General features: G+C 38.6%; 1 protein-coding gene across 2 annotated transcripts in view; it reads right to left on the reverse strand.

Annotated features, from left to right (window-relative positions):
* Nucleotides 1–19,003, reverse strand: part of LOC145980354 (dipeptidase 1-like) — a 150,317-nt gene extending 131,314 nt beyond the window's left edge. For both annotated transcript variants that reach the window (XM_083113406.1, XM_083113407.1), the window contains exons 1-3: nucleotides 18,916–19,003; nucleotides 15,876–16,050; nucleotides 11,359–11,515 (exon numbers count right to left, since the gene is read on the reverse strand). In XM_083113406.1, coding sequence (XP_082969532.1) covers nucleotides 11,359–11,515; nucleotides 15,876–16,042 — 324 coding nt within the window. In that variant the 5' untranslated portion in view covers nucleotides 16,043–16,050; nucleotides 18,916–19,003. The remainder of the gene's footprint in view (nucleotides 1–11,358; nucleotides 11,516–15,875; nucleotides 16,051–18,915) is intronic.
* Nucleotides 19,004–20,607: the final 1,604 nt, after the last annotated feature.

Raw genomic sequence — 20,607 nt, forward strand, 5'->3', positions numbered from 1 at the left:
AGTTGTGTTGACGAATGTACTGCGATTTGCAGAATGGCGACAAATATCGAGCAAAGAATTTGTTTTAGATTTTGTGTTGCCAACGGACTGACGTGTGCTGAATCGTTGAAAATTATTTAAAAAGGCCTTTGGTGATTCGTGTCTATCGAAATCACAAGCGTATGCATGGTACAGTGGCTCTCAAAAGTTTTAGGACAACATTTTAAACTAGGCAACCCAACTTACCCAAGGCGTTGTTGGGTTGCGTGTAGAGTTAGGCTAAATTTCAGGGTTGCCACATGCACAATAGATTTTTATAAAATACGCGAAAGAAAGAAATCCAAGTATTATTGTATAAAGCTAGAAAAAAAATATCAGTATTACATTTGTTGCAAATGAGAAATACTTTCTGAAAGAAAGAAAATCTATTTTCTGGTATTTCATAGCTGATGAGTCTACACAAAGGAAAAGATGAGAAATGAAACAGAAGGAGACAACAGAGAGGAGAAGAGGGAAAGCAAAAGGGGAAAAGGAAAAGCAAAGGAGGTAAGAAAATGAAGGACAGAAGTTGATAGGTGAAGTAATGAGGAGAAAGGCGAAAGATGCGAGAAGAGATGAGGAAAATGGAGCAAAGAGGAGAGAAGAGAGGAAGGCAATCAGGATGAGAGAAGAGGAGTTTGAAGAGGAGAGAAGGAGACGAGAAGAGGGGGTGGAGAATAGAGTGAAAGAGAGATGAACGAAAAGAAGAGGAGGAGAGTGCAGTAGAGTCGGAAATATAAGACAAGAGAGGAGATAAGAGGATTCGAGAAGAGTGGGATGGAGACAAGAGGGGAGAAATGGAGGGAGGGCGATATGAGATAAAGCAGAGGAGAAGGAGGGGAGAGAAGAAGGAGAAGGAGAAGAGAAGAACAGAAAAGACTGGAGACGAGAGGAGGAAGATGTAGTTGCAGAAAATATCGTCTCGGCGTCAAGAATTGATGCATTGATCAAATTATCGACATGAAACATTCAATAACATTTTAAAATGTATTGGAGAATGTATTAGATGTGTGCGGAATGCCTTTTGGTTTTGTCAGAGCAAGATAAAATCTTCCACGTAAGATCTTTGATTTTACCTGCGATTATACCACTAAAAACATGAATGTAATTTTAATATTTATAAGAATTATCCAATTTTCCTCCACTTCTCGGTTCGTTGAAATGGAGATTTTGTTATTTCCCTTCCCCCCAATCGTTAATTCCAAACTGAATCATTCCGTTTCACACGGCGTGGACAATGAGCACAATGGGATATGTCTAAAACGTATGAAAATTTTCTGCCGCCTGAGGGGTTTGAACCCACGACCGTCAGGTTGACGATCTTCAACGTTACCCACTACCCTACAAGCTTGCCCTCCTGAAAGCAGGTAGAAGCAGCTGACGAATATGAAATGTAGGTCAAACTCTCCTCCTACATGTAATGTGCAAAGAATACTTGTTTATAACAAAGAAAACGATGGTACTACGAATCGGCGAAAACATTGAATGGAGAATTGAACATGATGAAAATTGTTCCTTCGATATTTAAGGAGGTATCCCTGCATTGAACTCGAGTGGGAAAAGGGATAAAATTAGTATGTCCTGAATTACCACAAACATAAATAGTTATTTCATTAATATTTGTCAATGCCTTTGAAGGAGCACACAATTATCGTTAGAGTATCATAATTCACGATCGTATACAGGAAAATATCCCTTTGGACGAGTGTCAATTATTTATTTTTTTTACTAAATTTTAGTAAATTACCTGCATAGTATGCGTGGAAGTGCCCGTTTTTTTCGTTTTCGTGAATGCAAGGCACATATATATGTTAATGATTAATTGTAATGATAATTATGAAGAATGATAAATGAAAAAATTAGAACCAACTTAAAATACTCGTTTATGTAAAAATTGATCTGTAGTTTTACTAATGAGAAATTAAATGTGCACTTTATAACTATTATGTAGAATATCTTTGTTTTGCGTTGGTGTATTTAATCTTCTTTTTACCTTCAAGAATTTATTCTTATTTATTTCATTTTTATTGTAAGAAATATTTTAATCTATAAGCGAATGAACTTTCTTGTTTAATATACAAACGAAACCTTTGGTAGAGGATCAACGTTGTCTCGGAGAAGGTTACTATTGTTCCATAAATCTTCAACCAAAGGCTCCGGGAACTGACCCATTTCTTCGAGGTATTTTTGTTTCTCTATGTCACTTAAAAATTACAAGTTATTCATATTGTATCCGCTCCTTTTTAACAAATTAAGCTCGAAGACAATCTGTATTCCATTTGTATTGGAAACTTGGTCAAACCGGAAATTCTTTTATCGCCTTCGATAATCGAATTGTCTGATCGATTATTTTTCGTTTACCCAGGAACATCCCCCATAAGAGATTTCCGAGACCGGGTTGCGGTACTCACCCGTAGTTTCCCAATTTCCTCAGGATGGTGGGTTGCCACCGATGCTATACACAGGCCGAAAACATAGAGACTGAACCCAGGCGGACTCGAACACATGCAGTCCCGAAGTCGGAGTCCAAAGCACAGTGCCTTAGACTGCAAGATCACGGAGAAGGACTTTCTCTTATTTTACTTTTGGCTAATCGCGATGATGAGGATGAATAATGAATTTATAAAAATAAAGGGCACGCACAAGGAACAGGTCGGGTCTTCAACCTCATAGGTGACGAGTTCAAGCCCTAAATATGAGGATTTCAACCTTAGACCTCAATTTCAAAATTATAAACAAAATGCCTATTTACACTAAACTTCTCATCAAGGCCAAAACAGTTTGTAACTGTGAAACTACCCCCTGAATGCAAATTGACAATATTTTTTTTCGTGTGAGTAACAATTAAATGTGTGGCACACAGAGATACTTTTTGCGAAATCAATTAACTATACCCTGAACCAGCCTCTCTGGTGCAAAGCCGCGCATAGTGGAAGAGAAGGAGAGGGGGAAAGGGAGGGGATCGAGTAGACAGAGCGAAACCGTACACGTTGATGGGATGGTTGGTAACTGCTGTGGCTTTTCTCCCTCCACGCAATCCCGTTCCTCTCACTTGTTCATCGCTGCTCAGATACTTGTTTTCGTTCACCTGCTCCAGAGATAAGTGGGGCAGAGTGTAGTTAGCATACATGTAGCAAGTAAACAAGCTTATCTCAGAATGAAAATTCCAAATGAATGACTGATCATACATAATTCTGTTGCCAAAAATTAATGGTCTAAATTCATTTCAAGACTTGATAGTATATATTTACTAGATTCCAAGTTATAAGGAATTATTTCGTAGATGTTCATGTTTGATTTTGATTTGATTTGATATAGTTTATTTTACTTCGCGTTTTGTGCCTCTTGGCTAATTTGCGAAGATGGGGATGAGTGATGAAATGATGAAATTGAAGAATGGACATTCACAAACAACCAAGCCCGACCGGGATTCGAACCCGGGACCCTTGGCGTCGCAGCGCGATGTGCTAACCACTCGGCCACATGGTCGGGCATAGATGTTCATGTAACTCCACTAAAATTGCAAATAAAATATCCACAAGCTTAGATATACTAATACGAAGAAAGAAATTCAGAGTTCAATTTCAAATGTATGTGTATAAAGTAATTCTATAAGTAAAGAGCTATATGAGAGTATTGAACTTTTTTTCTTGCAGGATAAAGTTTACAATATTGAGGCGACAGAATAATTAAGATATATTGCTCCAAGGGAAACCAAGGGCGTAGTGTATTATTCAGAGTTCTTGATAGCATTGTAAGCTGTCCCAGGTTTGACCCTCCATACGAGGTGTTCTTTCTTTATAATAATAATAATAATAATAATAAAATTCCTTCTATTAAACAAGAACATGCTAAGATTATTTGTAATACCAGTGTACGGTGGCTACATTGTTCTGCATCTGGAATTTGCTAAAAATATATAAACAAATAAATGAATTCACACACGTTCAAAGGAATATTTTCATGTATAAGATCGTGAATTATGATACTCTAACGATAATTGTGTACTCCTTCAAAGGCATTGACAAATATTAATGAAATAACTATTTATGTTTGTGGTAATTCAGGACATACTAATTTTATCCCTTTTCCCACTCGAGTTCAATGCAGGGATACCTCCTTAAATATCGAAGGAACAATTTTCATCATGTTCAATTCTCCATTCAATGTTTTCGCCGATTCGTAGTACCATCGTTTTCTTTGTTATAAACAAGTATTCTTTGCACATTACATGTAGGAGGAGAGTTTGACCTACATTTCATATTCGTCAGCTGCTTCTACCTGCTTTCAGGAGGGCAAGCTTGTAGGGTAGTGGGTAACGTTGAAGATCGTCAACCTGACGGTCGTGGGTTCAAACCCCTCAGGCGGCAGAAAATTTTCATACGTTTTAGACATATCCCATTGTGCTCATTGTCCACGCCGTGTGAAACGGAATGATTCAGTTTGGAATTAACGATTGGGGGGAAGGGAAATAACAAAATCTCCATTTCAACGAACCGAGAAGTGGAGGAAAATTGGATAATTCTTATAAATATTAAAATTACATTCATGTTTTTAGTGGTATAATCGCAGGTAAAATCAAAGATCTTACGTGGAAGATTTTATCTTGCTCTGACAAAACCAAAAGGCATTCCGCACACATCTAATACATTCTCCAATACATTTTAAAATGTTATTGAATGTTTCATGTCGATAATTTGATCAATGCATCAATTCTTGACGCCGAGACGATATTTTCTGCAACTACATCTTCCTCCTCTCGTCTCCAGTCTTTTCTGTTCTTCTCTTCTCCTTCTCCTTCTTCTCTCCCCTCCTTCTCCTCTGCTTTATCTCATATCGCCCTCCCTCCATTTCTCCCCTCTTGTCTCCATCCCACTCTTCTCGAATCCTCTTATCTCCTCTCTTGTCTTATATTTCCGACTCTACTGCACTCTCCTCCTCTTCTTTTCGTTCATCTCTCTTTCACTCTATTCTCCACCCCCTCTTCTCGTCTCCTTCTCTCCTCTTCAAACTCCTCTTCTCTCATCCTGATTGCCTTCCTCTCTTCTCTCCTCTTTGCTCCATTTTCCTCATCTCTTCTCGCATCTTTCGCCTTTCTCCTCATTACTTCACCTATCAACTTCTGTCCTTCATTTTCTTACCTCCTTTGCTTTTCCTTTTCCCCTTTTGCTTTCCCTCTTCTCCTCTCTGTTGTCTCCTTCTGTTTCATTTCTCATCTTTTCCTTTGTGTAGACTCATCAGCTATGAAATACCAGAAAATAGATTTTCTTTCTTTCAGAAAGTATTTCTCATTTGCAACAAATGTAATACTGATATTTTTTTTCTAGCTTTATACAATAATACTTGGATTTCTTTCTTTCGCGTATTTTATAAAAATCTATTGTGCATGTGGCAACCATGAAATTTAGCCTAACTCTACACGCAACCCAACAACGCCTTGGGTAAGTTGGGTTGCCTAGTTTAAAATGTTGTCCTAAAACTTTTGAGAGCCACTGTACAAGGCTTTCAAAGGAGGCAGAGAAGTTGTTGCTGATTTGCCCCGTTCTGGTCGACCTTGCACGTCGACCGCTAACGAAAAACGTCGGAAAAATCAGGACAATGGTGCTTGAAAACCGGCCTGTGAGTGTAAGAGAGGTGGCTCGTGAGCTTGACATATCACGCATATCCGTTCACAACATTTTGACTGGTGTGTTACAAAAAAAAAAAAAAAAAAAATCGTCGCGGCACGACTTGTTACGAAGGAGCTGAATTTCCTGCAAAAAGCACATAGCAGAGATGTTGCTGAATACATGATTTCGCGAGCCTCTAGTAACTCAACCTTCATGAAACGCATCATAACTGGTGATGAGACATGAGTGCAAAAAGGTCAACAGTCTTCGGAATGCCGCTACAAAAATGAACCAAAAACCAGAAAACAACACCAAAGTAGCTCAAAAATTAAGGTCATGCTCATTGTTTTGTTTGGTTATCGTGGTGTTGTGCACTCAGAATTCCTTCCAGCGGGACAAACTGTGAATTAAGAGTTTTATATGACAGTTATGAGGCGTCTGCGTGAGAATGTTCGCCGAAAAAAAACAGAGTTATGGAAAAACAATTCTTGGATTTTGCACCACGATAATGCGTCGTCGCACAAGTCGACTCTTGTTCGCGAGCTTTTGGCCAAAAATTCAACACATGTCCTCTCCCAAGCCCCATAATATTCAGATATTGCTCCGTGTGATTTTTTTGTCTTTCCGCGACTCAAGTTACCACTTCGAGAAAGGCGTTTTGAATCAATTGAATCCAATAATAGAAATTCGAAATAGGAACTCAGGGCGCTACCTTCTTCTGCGTTTGAAAAGTGTTTTGAAGACTGGGTTAAGCGTTGGCATATGTGTGTTGCATCTGATGGGGCCTATTTTGAAGGCGACAAATTAAATTTTGATGATTAACTACGTATTTTGTATTTTATTTACAAATCCTGCGTACTTTTGTACATAGTAGTATATCACATAAAAAGAAATAGACTTGAAGAAGGGATGGGATACTAAACAGCCATGTTTATTTCTATCTATTCCACTTTGCGCTTCGATTCGTCTACTTAAGTGAGTAGTGTCCTCCATGCTGAAGATTACGAAAATTGTCAGTGTGTTGTTTGAATCCTAGTATAAATAAACTTAGTTCGAATCTATTTAATTTAAAAGTTGCGAAACATTCCGTATGAAACTATAGAAACATCTGGTAGCCGGACAATTGCGATGGAAAACAGACAATTGCGATGACATTCAAAACCTTCTATCAAATTGAAGGGTAACTTAACACCCCGTAGAATACCTCTTACAAAAGAATTATGTGGAATATTGATATTTTTGAATAAGACACTGATCCTCTCATACTTTTTCCAGGCTTGAGACTGGCAAGGTAACTTGTAATTGACGTGATTAAAATTAGTGTTACTCCACACATCGTCAGTCATAACCATTTCCTCATTCTCGTATTTTTGTTATTACTCTTCCGTCATATTTGTTTTCTCATCAGCACGGAAGTGATTCGTCATTCGTGGCTAGGAAAATTTGGTTCAATCAAGTTTTGAAGTCACCCGTTTCCTCATAGAGTGGAGGCCTCAAAATCGGATCGGCCAGCAAACCGAATCACCCTAAGGTTTACTGTCTCCAGCGCTGAACATATGGCGTGGTGATGTATTTGACTATTCTCACTGAGTGACCCCGTGCCTCGTGCAGACAGTAGCGGACGGGTACAGTGTTCACTCTGTATTCATTGTGACAAAGCGATTCGAAACATGTCGATGACGTGAGGCATTGTGTGTGTTGACTGGTGTGAAATATTTCTTCAGTACTTTGTTAATCTCATAAGGTAAGCATTGTTGTAATAGGTGTTGATATTTGTGTGTTATAAATAGGAGGAATACTACACAAATACGATGTTATTGACTTTTTTCATGGTCACTGTTGCTGTTGCTCGTGTAGGGCGTACTTTGCAGTTCGTATACTAATCCTTTAAATCGGATCATAAAAAGTAGTGCAAATCGGATCACCACAAAATAGCACAATTTGTAAACAGAATGTATGATTAGATGTTAGAAAACAGGAAAACACGGATATATAACACACCCACACAACTACACGCACCTCCCACATATATAACAGGTGATCCAAAAATGCCGCCCCTTTTCAATTGGCTACTGCAAAGCCAACACTGGTCGGCGCCCGCTGGCGGCAGTGAAGCGTATTCACGAATAGTGGGAGAATCAGTTGCGATGGAGAAATGGAATGTGCAAGACCGTGTTCGCGCGGTAGAGCTGTTTATAAAAAGCAAGTCCATTGTTGCAACCCAACGAGCTTTCCGCCGACTAGGCCAGCGTAGAGACGCACCGGTCAAACACACCATACGGCGCTGGGTAGCGAAATGGCACGAGGAGGGTTCAGTACGACACAGGTCGTCTCCTGGACGACCCCGAGCTGTAAGGACACAGGAACACATCAACAGTGTGCGGGATGACATCCAAAGAAGTCCACGAAGATCAGTGAGCCGCAGATCGCAAGCATTGCATATGACGTATGGCAGTTTACATCGCATTTTACACTTGGATTTACATACACGAGCGTATAAGGTGCAAGTAGTGCAAGCAATGACCGCAGCCGACAAAGTGGCACGTGTTCAGTTTTGTGACACGTTTCTCGACATGTGGGCACAAGAAGCACGCATTGTCGACAACCTTCTGATGTCTGACGAGGCACACTTTTTGCTATCGGGGTCGGTCAACAAACAGAATTGCCGTTTCTGGGGTACAGAAAACCCGCGGCGATTGCATCAGCGTGAGTTGCACAGTCCCAAGTTAACTGTGTGGTGTGGGATCAGTACATCAGGAATCATCGGACCATACTTCTTTCGCGATGCCACTGGTGCCACGTGTACTGTCAATTCAGAGCGTTATGTGACCATGCTCCAAGACTTTCTCGTGCCGGCACTCCAACGCCTTCCTCTGATCACATGGTTCCAACAGGACGGTGCAACGTCACACACAGCCCGTGTGTCCATTGCCAAATTGTGCGACCTTTTCCCCGGCCACCTCATCTCCCGATATGGCGACGTGGCTTGGCCGGCACGTTTGCCGGATCTGACGCAGCTGATTTTTTCTTGTGGGGATACCTGAAGTCCCGGGTCTACGAAACCCGCCCAGGAACGATCCAGGAACTGGAGGCGAACATCCGCCGTGAAATCGCTGCTATTCCGGTTGCTATGCTGGAGAATACATTGCGGCGTAGCTTCGTGGCTCGGCTTCATGAGTGCTCCAACAACGGTGGTGCTCACCTGCGTGATGTTATATTCAAAACTTAAGTGAGACGTGATGTGATGTGACATTTACAACCTGATTGACATATCTGGTATCAAACTCCCATGTCTGTGCAACACTTCTGTCCTTGTAGCTTGCAATTATTCGCCTAAATAAAGTTATGCTCACCAATTGAAAAGGGGCGGCCTTTTTGGATCACCTTGTATAAATATCGTACCCTCACCAAAAAAGCATCAACACCAGCACGAAAGAGAAAACAACAAGAGAAGATAGACGCCCATGTCACATTGTCCAATAATGTGATAGAATTACAAGAGCTTGCAGCAGCATCTAAAAGTCTAGAAATTCTGCTAAAATCTAAGTGGCGACAGAACATCACATTATAGAAAAGAGAGAAGGCATTTCTTCAACTGATAGCTCCACCAGTTCTGATGAAGAATCGTTAGAGGTAAGTCAAGGTAACGACAAGTGTGGATTTTGTGAGCGGTTATACTCAGATTTAAATTACAGTTTTATCGGCGATTGGATTTCATGCATGCGGTGCTCAACGTGGTACGTACCATGAACAATGTGTTGGAACACAAGGTAAAAGTACATTCATTTGTGGGAAGTGTGTTGCGTAGGGAAAAGTGTTTTGTGTAGTGAAGGTGTTAGTGAAATTTTGAACAAATATGTTTGTCACTGCAGTTATATTTCAGCTACTACACTATGATGCGCTTTCAAGGACACGTGACCCGATTTGCAGGACATTTTTACAAAAAAAATATATTTTGTAGTTCCTTTAGTTTTCAATATGTAACTTAATTAATATGCAAATGTAAAAAACAGCGTTTCGGGAATGTCACGCTTCTTCCTTTTCTGACCTTCTATATCAAGTTCCATCCACATGTACTTCATGTTGGTGTCTCCTCCTTGTCTCTTGAACCAGGCCAGAACATCATGAAGTTTTGGATGCGGTCTTCCAAGCCACCGTTTCATTTTGTTGTTCCAACCTTATACAGCATATTACTAGTTCTGTGGCGCCTTTTGGTTAGGTTAAGTCCTGATCGTCGCAATTGTGTAAAATTACCCTCACCGTCAAAATCATCGCAATTGTCCTAGATTCGAAACATCTACAGTACAATCGGCGGTCCAGTCCCGATTAATCTTTATGTGTATCACGTGGACTTGAAACAAAAAAAAATTAAACTCAAACTGTCTGTGGTCTTTTGAGGTACAACTCTGTCTCAGGAATCTGTGCAGCAAGCGAATGTTAATGAGTCCTTTGCGTAAGTAGTGGCTCAAGGGGGTTCGACCAACAAACGCGTGAGAGGGAAATGTGGGGCAGCTACGGTACTAGCCATTTGCAGTAGCTCGTACTTCTTCGCTCTGCCCACTCGCTTCTCTATCTTCATGTGCGGCGTTACTCCACAGATTCCTGAACTCAATATGCTTACCAAAGCTGAATTTATTTTATTTTAAAACATAAAACTAAACGTTATGTTTCAACCTTTTAGCAAGGTCTTCTTCAGACTCTTTATTTGGTGCAGAGTCTGAAGAAGACCTTGCTGGAAGGTTGAAACGTAACGTTTAATTTTTTTTGTTTTAAAATAAAATAAATTCTGCCTTGGTCAGCATATTGAGTTTTCGAGTATCATGGAAACAAGGCTTAATGGTGTTACAGATTCCTGGCAGTATAAGTTGCTCTCTGGCTCTGTCCGAAAGTTCCATAAAGCAGACTTGAAGTACAGTAGTGTCGTCACCTATTGCAGTTTGAAAGCGCCAAGTACCGAGTCCGCAGCACGCAGGACTCGAGAATGCAGAAGTAGAAAGTCTGCCAGTTCTTGGTTGTAGCTCGTCTGGTGGTAAGGTAAATATAGGAACTTTTTAAAATACTACCATGTGATTTGTTTTATAAAACGTTTTCGAGCAGGAATCATCTCCAGGAAGATATCAACTCGGGGCAAGCCCCAGCACCTATCGACCTATTGGGTGAGAGGAGTCAAGGCAAGGACCATAAAACCTTTTCCTGCTCCAAAAAAAAACAGCCAATAGTTAGACTGGAGAGTTCGATGAACCAACCGATCTCTAACTATGAACTGGTAATGTTTAGATGGGAGAGTTCGTATGAACTGGCCCATCTCCAACCTTCTCACTTTTAGGCTAATCCTATGCGATATTTTTGGAGAAAAACGAGTGCCTATAACGCGGGAAAAACGTGTTCGTAGTTTGTCTACAGGCCGTATTAGGAGCTGCAGTCGAAGTGTAAATCGAAAGATTTTCGCTTCCAGGCCAAGACTTGAAGACTGAACTGCGAGACCATTATCCAATTATGCTAGCTTTAAGTATGGCCTTGATTATTTCGGACAAGGCCTCTACTTATTAATGGTTTTCTTTTGATTCTTGAAACTCACATTGTGAAAATAAGTAAATTAACATGGTGATGAACGATTTTCCTACTATTAACTTTGACATTGGCTGTACACCTTGAGATCGACTGCAGACTATATTCTATCAGCTGTACCTTACATTAGGCTACTGATTAATTTGAAACGACAGATGCTTACCTGTGCCCCCACCATCCCCTGCTTCAGCCTGTAGAGGTCTGTGTGCGACCACGAACTTCTAGCCCACGGCTCTGCCTGTCTCAAGTCCTCTCCAAATCGAAAATCTCCAATCTGGTTCCTCAGGAATTTCCTGATGTTCCAGGGCAAGTCGTTGTGCCTAAAGAATGAGATAAAATAGCACATTATTCTTGGCAATAGTGTAAATATGTTCTAGTGCAGAATAATACATGAATAAACCTATATCTTCCATACACTAATCCCCAACTCTGTAGCCTCTATAACGGAGTTCGTGGAGTTGCTGACTCAATATGTCATCACTGCAGGTTCCAGGTTCGAGTCCAATCTTAGGTGCGGGTTGTTTCTTTTAGTGTCCCCAAAAATTCTTATTGTTATAGAATCTATTAGTTCCTATATTAATTGCCACTACACCGCAGAAAATAATGCTCTTCTGCCTTCGTACTCATGATGACGTCATTGATCCACGGGCACCATATTTCCATACACAATTGATAAATATGAATCACCAATATTTTTAGTTGTGCGAGAAGATAATTCCTTGAAAAATATCTCGATGAAAAAAGGCAAATTTATTTTGTTAAAATACGTAAATGAAGTTTCTACTGAGAGCGGAGAATGTACACAACTGTAATTTCTAGTATTCCTGAAATATTTTCTTCAGAGAGCAAGAGAGAATTAGATATTTACATTTGGTTAGGTGGTAGAGCAGCCCAAAGCTGAATCTCGGTCTGTAGTAAATAAATATACTTTTTAATTCAATTGAATTGCGTTCATCAATATTCATGTCTAAAATTTGGTTGAAGGGTTTATTTTTAATGCGAAATATGCATTCTAATGTGTACATAATCTACCTATATCGTAATGATCCACAAATAATGGAAATACATTAATACAAAATAACTTCAAAATCCCAGACAGTAGCTATCATTTTCCAGACAGGAACTTGACAATCAGGAATGCAGTGTCAGACATTACCTAAGCTCCTCCGGGTCACCAGCGGCGTAAACATGTAAGAAGGTGAAACACAGGAAGAGGGTAAAGGTGTCTGACTCCACATTGCTTAGTAAAATCCTTCACAATAATTATCAGGGACAATAGAGGTCATTAAGCAGTTTTGGGCTATTAGTTGGAGAGTGCAGAATTACTATCAAGAAGTCTAGCAGGAGGAGACTGAAGGCTGAGCATTTATACCAGCATCACAAACGGACACCTCGTTTTTTAACCAGTCCGTAGTTCTACGCCTGGAGGAAGCACTTCCACGCAATGAGAGGCAGGTATTTCCATTCACCATGCTGATCCAGTCTTTGAGGGTATAAAACTCAAGTGTTGTTATGCCACTCATATGTGTATTTGTCACCTGTCCCATGTTACCGTTGAACTCTCCATGAACAGCGAGTATGCCATTATTTAAAATAAGTGATGAATGAGCTACACCACCCAGATTCGATCCCAGTTCCCTTTCGGAACGTTACGATATTATGCAATAGTTCTTAGAAAGGTTTGACCTAAGCTAAATGTATTAATACAATGCTAACAATAATATTCTTAAGATCATTTTATACCACGGCTAAAATTAATAAATATGAGCATTTTTCTTGTGAACATGGCTAAAATTAATAAATATGAGCATTTTTCTTGTGAACATGGCTAAAATGAGTAAATATGAGCATTTTCCTTGTGAACACGGCTAAAATGAGTAAATATGAGCATTTTCCTTGTGAACACAGGCTAAAATGAGTAAATATGAGAATTTTCCTTGTGAACACGGCTAAAATGAGTAAATATGAGCATTTTCCTTGTGAACACGGCTAAAATGAGTAAATATGAGCATTTTCCTTGTGAACACGGCTAAAATGAGTAAATATGAGAATTTTCCTTGTGAACACGGCTAAAATGAGTAAATATGAGCATTTTCCTTGTGAACACGGCTAAAATGAGTAAATATGAGCATTTTCCTTGTGAACACGGCTAAAATGAGTAAATATGAGCATTTTCCTTGTGAACACGGCTAAAATGAGTAAATATGAGCATTTTCCTTGTGAACACGACTAAAGTGAGTAAATATGAGAATTTTCCTTGTGAACACGGCTAACATTAGTAAATATGAGAATTTCCTTATGAACACGGCTAAAATGAGTAAATATGAGCATTTTCCTTGTGAACACGACTAAAGTGAGTAAATATGAGCATTTTCCTTGTGAACACGGCTAAAATGAGTAAATATGAGAATTTCCTTATGAACACGGCTAAAATGAGTAAATATGAGCATTTTCCTTGTGAACACGGCTAAAATGAGTAAATGTGAGCATTTTCCTTGTGAACACGGCTAAAATGAGTAAATGTGAGCATTTTCATTGTGAACACGGCTAAAATGAGTAAATATGAGCATTTTCCTTGTGAACACGGCTAAAATGAGTAAATATGAGAATTTTCCTTGTGAACACGGCTAAAATGAGTAAATGTGAGCATTTTCCTTATGAACACGGCTAAAATGAGTAAATGTGAGAATTTTCCTTGTGAACACGGCTAAAATGAGTAAATGTGAGCATTTTCCTTGTGAACACGGCTAAAATGAGTAAATGTGAGCATTTTCCTTGTGAACACGGCTAAAATGAGAAAATGTGAGCATTTTCCTTGTGAACACGGCTAAAATGAGTAAATGTGAGCATTTTCCTTGTGAACACGGCTAAAATGAGTAAATGTGAGCATTTTCCTTGTGAACACGGCTAAAGTGAGTAAATGTGAGCATTTTCCTTGTGAACACGGCTAAAGTGAGTAAATGTGAGCATTTTCCTTGTGAACACGGCTAAAGTGAGTAAATATGAGCATTTTCCTTGTGAACACGGCTAAAATGAGTAAATATGAGCATTTTCCTTGTGAACACGGCTAAAATTAGTAAATATGAGAATTTCCTTATGAACACGGCTAAAATGAGTAAATATGAGCATTTTCCTTGTGAACACGACTAAAGTGAGTAAATATGAGCATTTTCCTTGTGAACACGGCTAAAATGAGTAAATATGAGAATTTCCTTATGAACACGGCTAAAATGAGTAAATATGAGCATTTTCCTTGTGAACACGGCTAAAATGAGTAAATGTGAGCATTTTCCTTGTGAACACGGCTAAAATGAGTAAATGTGAGCATTTTCCTTGTGAACACGGCTAAAATGAGTAAATATGAGAATTTTCCTTGTGAACACGGCTAAAATGAGTAAATATGAGAATTTTCCTTGTGAACACGGCTAAAATGAGTAAATATGAGCATTTTCCTTGTGAACACGGCTAAAATGAGTAAATATGAGCATTTTCCTTGTGAACACGGCTAAAATGAGTAAATATGAGCATTTTCCTTGTGAGCATGGCTAAAATGAGTAAATGTGAGCATTTTCCTTGTGAACACGGCTAAAATGAGAAAATATGAGCATTTTCCTTGTGAACACGGCTAAAATGAGTAAATATGAGCATTTTCCTTGTGAACACGGCTAAAATGAGTAAATTTGAGCATTTTCCTTGTGAACACGGCTAAAATGAGTAAATATGAGCATTTTCCTTGTGAACACGACTAAAGTGAGTAAATATGAGAATTTTCCTTTTGAACACGGCTAAAATGAGTAAATATGAGAATTTCCTTATGAACACGGCTAAAATGAGTAAATATGAGCATTTTCCTTGTGAACACGACTAAAGTGAGTAAATATGAGAATTTTCCTTGTGAACACGGCTAAAATGAGTAAATATGAGAATTTTCCTTGTAAACACGGCTAAAATGAGTAAATATGAGTATTTTCCTTGTGAACACGGCTAAAATGAGTAAATGTGAGCATTTTTCTTGTGAAGCCTAAGTAATTCTTTACACAGTATTTATGGTCGAAAAAGTTAACTAATTAATTTTACTGTAGAAATATCATATCTTTTCACCTTTTTGTTTTGACAGGCTAACTCCGCACAGAGCCGAGCATTTAGATATTAATGGAAACCTCATTCTCGACTAATGAGCCTGGAATAGAGGGGGGAAACCCAAGGTAATATCAGGGTTCTTACTTATTTTGGCAAACCAAATTCCCACAGTTTTTAAGGAAACTCAAACATATTAATGAGTCACTGTAACTTTTTTCACTCCTTCGTTCATTTTCTATTATTACCGGCCCCCGTGGTGGAGTGGTTAGCGCATCGCCCTACGACGCCAGGGGTCCTGAGTTCGAATCCCGGCCTTGGAATGGATGTTTGTGAGTGTTCATTAATCATATCATCTCTTATCCTCGCAAATTAGCTAAAAGTTGCACAAAAAGCGAAGTAAAATAAAGGCAAAGAAATCAATCAATCAATTTTCTATTATTTTACTTTTAGAGATTCGCAACCAAGTGATAATCTCGATTATATTTTCCATTATATCCTTAGATGCTTTACTGCAGTTTTAGAGGCAATCTTATCAATATTTACATATGTGTTTATAAATAAATAAACATTAATTGGAACTGCATTGTACACTGTACTCACCCATCAATTAAAGGCACTTCCTGAAGTATTCTTCTAATGATGTCCCTTCTCTCTTCTATGGATCGGGAACCCCGAAATGTGTACGTCACTGGCATGCCTAGTAAATAATGCTCGCCCACAACCATGACAAAATATGACAGCACCAGCAGGTAATATGTCAAGTCCATATCCCGCCCTGAAACGGAAAATGCACGGATTGAATAAATCATAGAATTCGTGTTGTCTCTACGGGTGTTCTTTGCGAACCAAAAAAGAAAAAAAATGGTTTCATATACTTAACAGCCCGAATTTTGTATTCTGTAGGAGTGAATTAAGTGGGATTAAAGGCGACCCCCCCTCGCACGATATCTAAATATAAGAATGATAATAAAATTTGCTTACAGTCAATTTGCATAGGTTATTGAGTACTGATACAATAATTAATATATCCCGCGACTTATTTTCGACATTTATCGAAATACCATACCATTTAAAACATGTAACAGCTTCATTATTCTATTAATACATATTTTCAAGACTCCTAAGCCATTACAGTATTTCCTATACCGTTTGTTAATCGTAAATTTTAAATACAAGCTGCTGAAATAAAGGGGTATCATTAACCTGATGATAAAAGCTAATTGGTGCGCCAACATTATATAGGCATGGTGGCGGCGATTGGGTTTCAAAACCGGTTTGGGACAAGGTTCCAGAACGGAGGGGGAGACAGTATATTTTCTTTTGCAGATAAGGTTTAGCATAGTGCGGGGGCTAAAGTGCCGGCCGGAAAGCGGGAAGAGCAACTGCCCCCGCCCCCTTCCCAATCGCCGACACTGATGGCATGGTATTCTTAGTGTTCAGAATTTTTCTTGTGATGTAGCTTGGATAACCTCACAAATTTGCAAGCACTAACAATTCTAAGCTTTTTTTCTTATTGAATACCAAAAATGTTGTTAGGTTCAGCTCATGAAAAGTAAAGTCTCACATCATTATTGCTATGCTTATTAGGGATGTGCCGAAGCCGATTACAGATGTATGAAAATCGGCCGAAATTGACACATCGGCATCGGTATCGGAATCGGCAAAAATCCGATATTTAAACCGGTACAGATTATACTAGAGTTTTTACCTTCTAATAAGTTTTATATTCTAGTTTTGTAAGATTTATTGAAAATTTGGTTATGATTCGTCATTATTGTAGAGTTTTTGTAATAAAATTATTGCAAACACATTCAGAGGATCAACCTAACTAAAAATCGGAAATAAAACAGTACATTGCTGAACCAGGATCTGCTGTTGTATTGTAAATTCAAAAATGAATATTCACACCTGAAGCAAGTGCTGAGAAAATACTTGGGCATACCTGCTGCATCAGTATTCAGTGATTGAGTGTTCAGTGTTGCTGAACAGATTTGAGATAAGAGAAGAAGTAGGTTACTTCCTGAAGTGCTTCCAAATCTCGTGTTTCTGAAGTTGAATCTGGCAAAACAGGAATTCATTTTGCATTTCAAAGAACTGCTTGTGTACTAATATTTAATCTCTTGAGAATCCATGTTCTTCTTAAAGGTTCACATAACATTTTGTAGATGCAAATGTACATTCGCATCTTTTGAGAAAATATATGTGTATACATATGATATGAAATAGAAATGTACATAGCAAATTTATTTTTGTCATGCTGAAAATAACATCCCATTTCTGTTTAATAATCTTATGTATCGGAATCGGTTAAATATCGGCATCGGTATCGGTTCCAAAAATTATCGGTGAGTACATCGGCATCGTTAAATTTTCAGCTTCGTCACATCCCTACTTATTATTATTAGTTGAGATGGACCTAAAGAGAATCGGTAAGGATGGAAAAGATTGGATTGATCTTGCCCAGGATAGACAGATGGAAGGCTTGTGTTGCTTCAGCCATAAACTTTCGGGTTTAAGAAGGCTAGACAGTCAGTAGTTACTTATTAAAGCATGACTTATCACAGACACTGTCAACACAAATCCGTATAATCACAATCAGCTCCTTATCTTTATGCAAATTCTGCCGAAATAAAGAAGAAAAACTTTATATTATGCAACAGCAAAGAAGTATCTTGCTGATTTCATTTGGGACTTTGTATCATCATTGCTATTAAATCTTTTATATCTCCACTTTAACAATATTTTTCACTCAAGTGTAAAACTTTGTGTACTCTGATTTATAAGCGAGAGAGAAATGACGAAGCGAATGATAGCAGCGGGCACATGGCTTCGTATGTAGCAAACCTTAATTTTGATACAAACAATAAATTTTAGATGTGCATTTACAATTTAACGTTTTTTGCGATCACCTATGCACAAACCAGCCTACAATCAAATTTAATGCTTGCTTGTGCTTGTCAACTTTATCCGAACTATTTCCAGAACTATCATTTTTTTTTCAGGACTGTGCTGGTTATTAACTATATTTCCACTTGGACCTGTGCGGAGACCCATTTTTGCCTCCGAAGTTCGTGGGTTCGAATCCTGCCTGGGCACGGGTGTTCTCTGCAAGTGTTACTTTATCATACTCATCGTCGCGATTAGCCAAAACTGGCTAAAAGTGATGCTCAATAGTAAACATACAAATATCATGCAATGTTTCTCTTGGCAATGGCGAGAAATTGACTTCAACTTTTTCCAAATGGGTCTTTCATTCGTTCCAGTAGTATGTGTGTGTGAGTGTATGTCTGTATACATACATGTATATCAGAAAAGAAAAGCTTTCATGCACCATAATTTTTTTCAAAAATATTGCTATGTACTATATCCACCAAGTAAAGTGTATAGATGACTTGGTATTGCAAAAATCTGAAACTGGGAGTATTTTTATGTCCATGATGCTCAGAAGTACTGCAAACAACACACACGCCCGCACACACAACACACACAACACACACAACACACACAACACACACACACACACACTACTTGATTGCAGGAAATGATATTCCTAAAATAGATTTAGGATAGCAAAATACATACCATAGATCTAATTATTCATGTTTTCTTATATTAAGTCTATCCATAAAGCAGCACATACCTCCCGGAATAAAGTCCGGTGACCCCACCTAAATCCAAGTTCACCTCGTACGGTCATCAAGGAAAGTAGAAGAACAGTTATTTTCAAAGAAGGTCCGACAGATCTCGTTACGGATGCGAGAGATGTGGTGAATCTCGAACTGCAATTTCACCTGAAACAAAAATAAAGAGTTTATAAAAACTGTAAACATATATATAACAATTCTAAGTAAGTATATAGTTATTGGCGATTAGTTAAAAGTGGCAGTACAGTGACGTAAAGTAACATAATTTGTTCAATCAATCAAATCTGTTTGAAACTCCCCAAAATTGTCTTTGAACTTGAAGTGCGATTTCGAAACATTAGTAGCACTTTAGGATCAACTATTTTTGTTGAAGCATAGCGCGGCTTCCCCTATTATTTGAAATTCGTTAAACCTGAAAAGTCAGAAGATAATGTTAAAGTTTTATACAGCTTTTTGAGTGGACACACCGTATTAAATGGTCCTTTACACTTGTAACTGGTATTTCATTCAGTCCGTGGCATTATATCTGTAATAGTTTCAGAATAATCAATACATGTTTCTTGCATAGGTTGTTGACGTGTGACAATTAGACTGAAAGGTTGTTAAGGGTCCAGGAACACATATATTCTAATGGGTTCTATTGAGTTCCACAACAGAACCGGGTCCTTTCTTCTCGCATAATTTAAACTCGGTCCAATTTGGGTATTCTTTCATTGTAATACGGAACTTGGGCCAGATTTAAATTGAACCGAAAAGAAAAGGTCCCTGGACCGTTTTCAAATTCATCCGGAAAGAAAGGTTCCTGGACAGTATTTGAATTCCTCCGAAAAAAAGGTTGCTGGACCGTATTTAAATTCATCCGGAAAATAGGTTTCTGGACAATTTAAATTCACCAGGAAAAAAATGTTTCTGTACCAAATTGAAATACTTTACAGATAGATAAGATTCTTTGCGATCCAGAACTCATTTAAGCTTGCTGATTTTCTATCCTGGACCGGAATTGAATTTATATAAATTTCCTGGATCCGGTTTGACCGATCGGGACATTTTTTGTACAATTCACTGGATATTGTGTGTGGCTTTCCGTACGGCAAATTACGTGTTTGTTGCTTTACTTGTTTCTAAGCTATCCAGTGAGAACAGTACACGAGAGCCCAGTCCAACACGCTGCATTTTTCGACTCTCGGGTATAGTTACGTAGTAGTACAAAGCACTACACTGAGTCCCCTACTTCTTTGATTATAGTGTCACCTAGTGTACTTGGTGTCTGCACCGCTTACACTACGTTCTGGAAAGGTATTGTATTATCTCTGGGTACATAATAACCAGTCAATAAATGCAGCGCCGTAGCTACGGGTAGGCTAGAGGATGGGGGCTGAAGCCCAGGGAGCAATTCAAAGCTTTTCATAAAAAAAAAAAAAAATGATTCGGTGTAGCTATGACGGAGAAATTTACACTTGCCAGCTAACACAGTGCTGAAATTTTCTGTTTCCCAAAGTATGTTTTCAAAGATTTTCTACAAACGCTAAGGCATACCAAAAATTCTTAAATACACTAAACTTCTTTAAATCAGAAATGGAAACTACGAAACCTTAAATAAAAGCTGGTCTATATACCGAAAAAGGGGGTAACTTTGACAGGGTAGTGTGTTATCCCAGCTGCGTTTGAAACAAGGACACGCTTCAAAT

The sequence above is a fragment of the Lepisma saccharinum genome, chromosome 27 (assembly GCF_977018435.1).
Source record: "Lepisma saccharinum chromosome 27, izLepSacc3.1, whole genome shotgun sequence".
In the NCBI taxonomy this organism is placed as follows: domain Eukaryota; kingdom Metazoa; phylum Arthropoda; class Insecta; order Zygentoma; family Lepismatidae; genus Lepisma; species Lepisma saccharinum.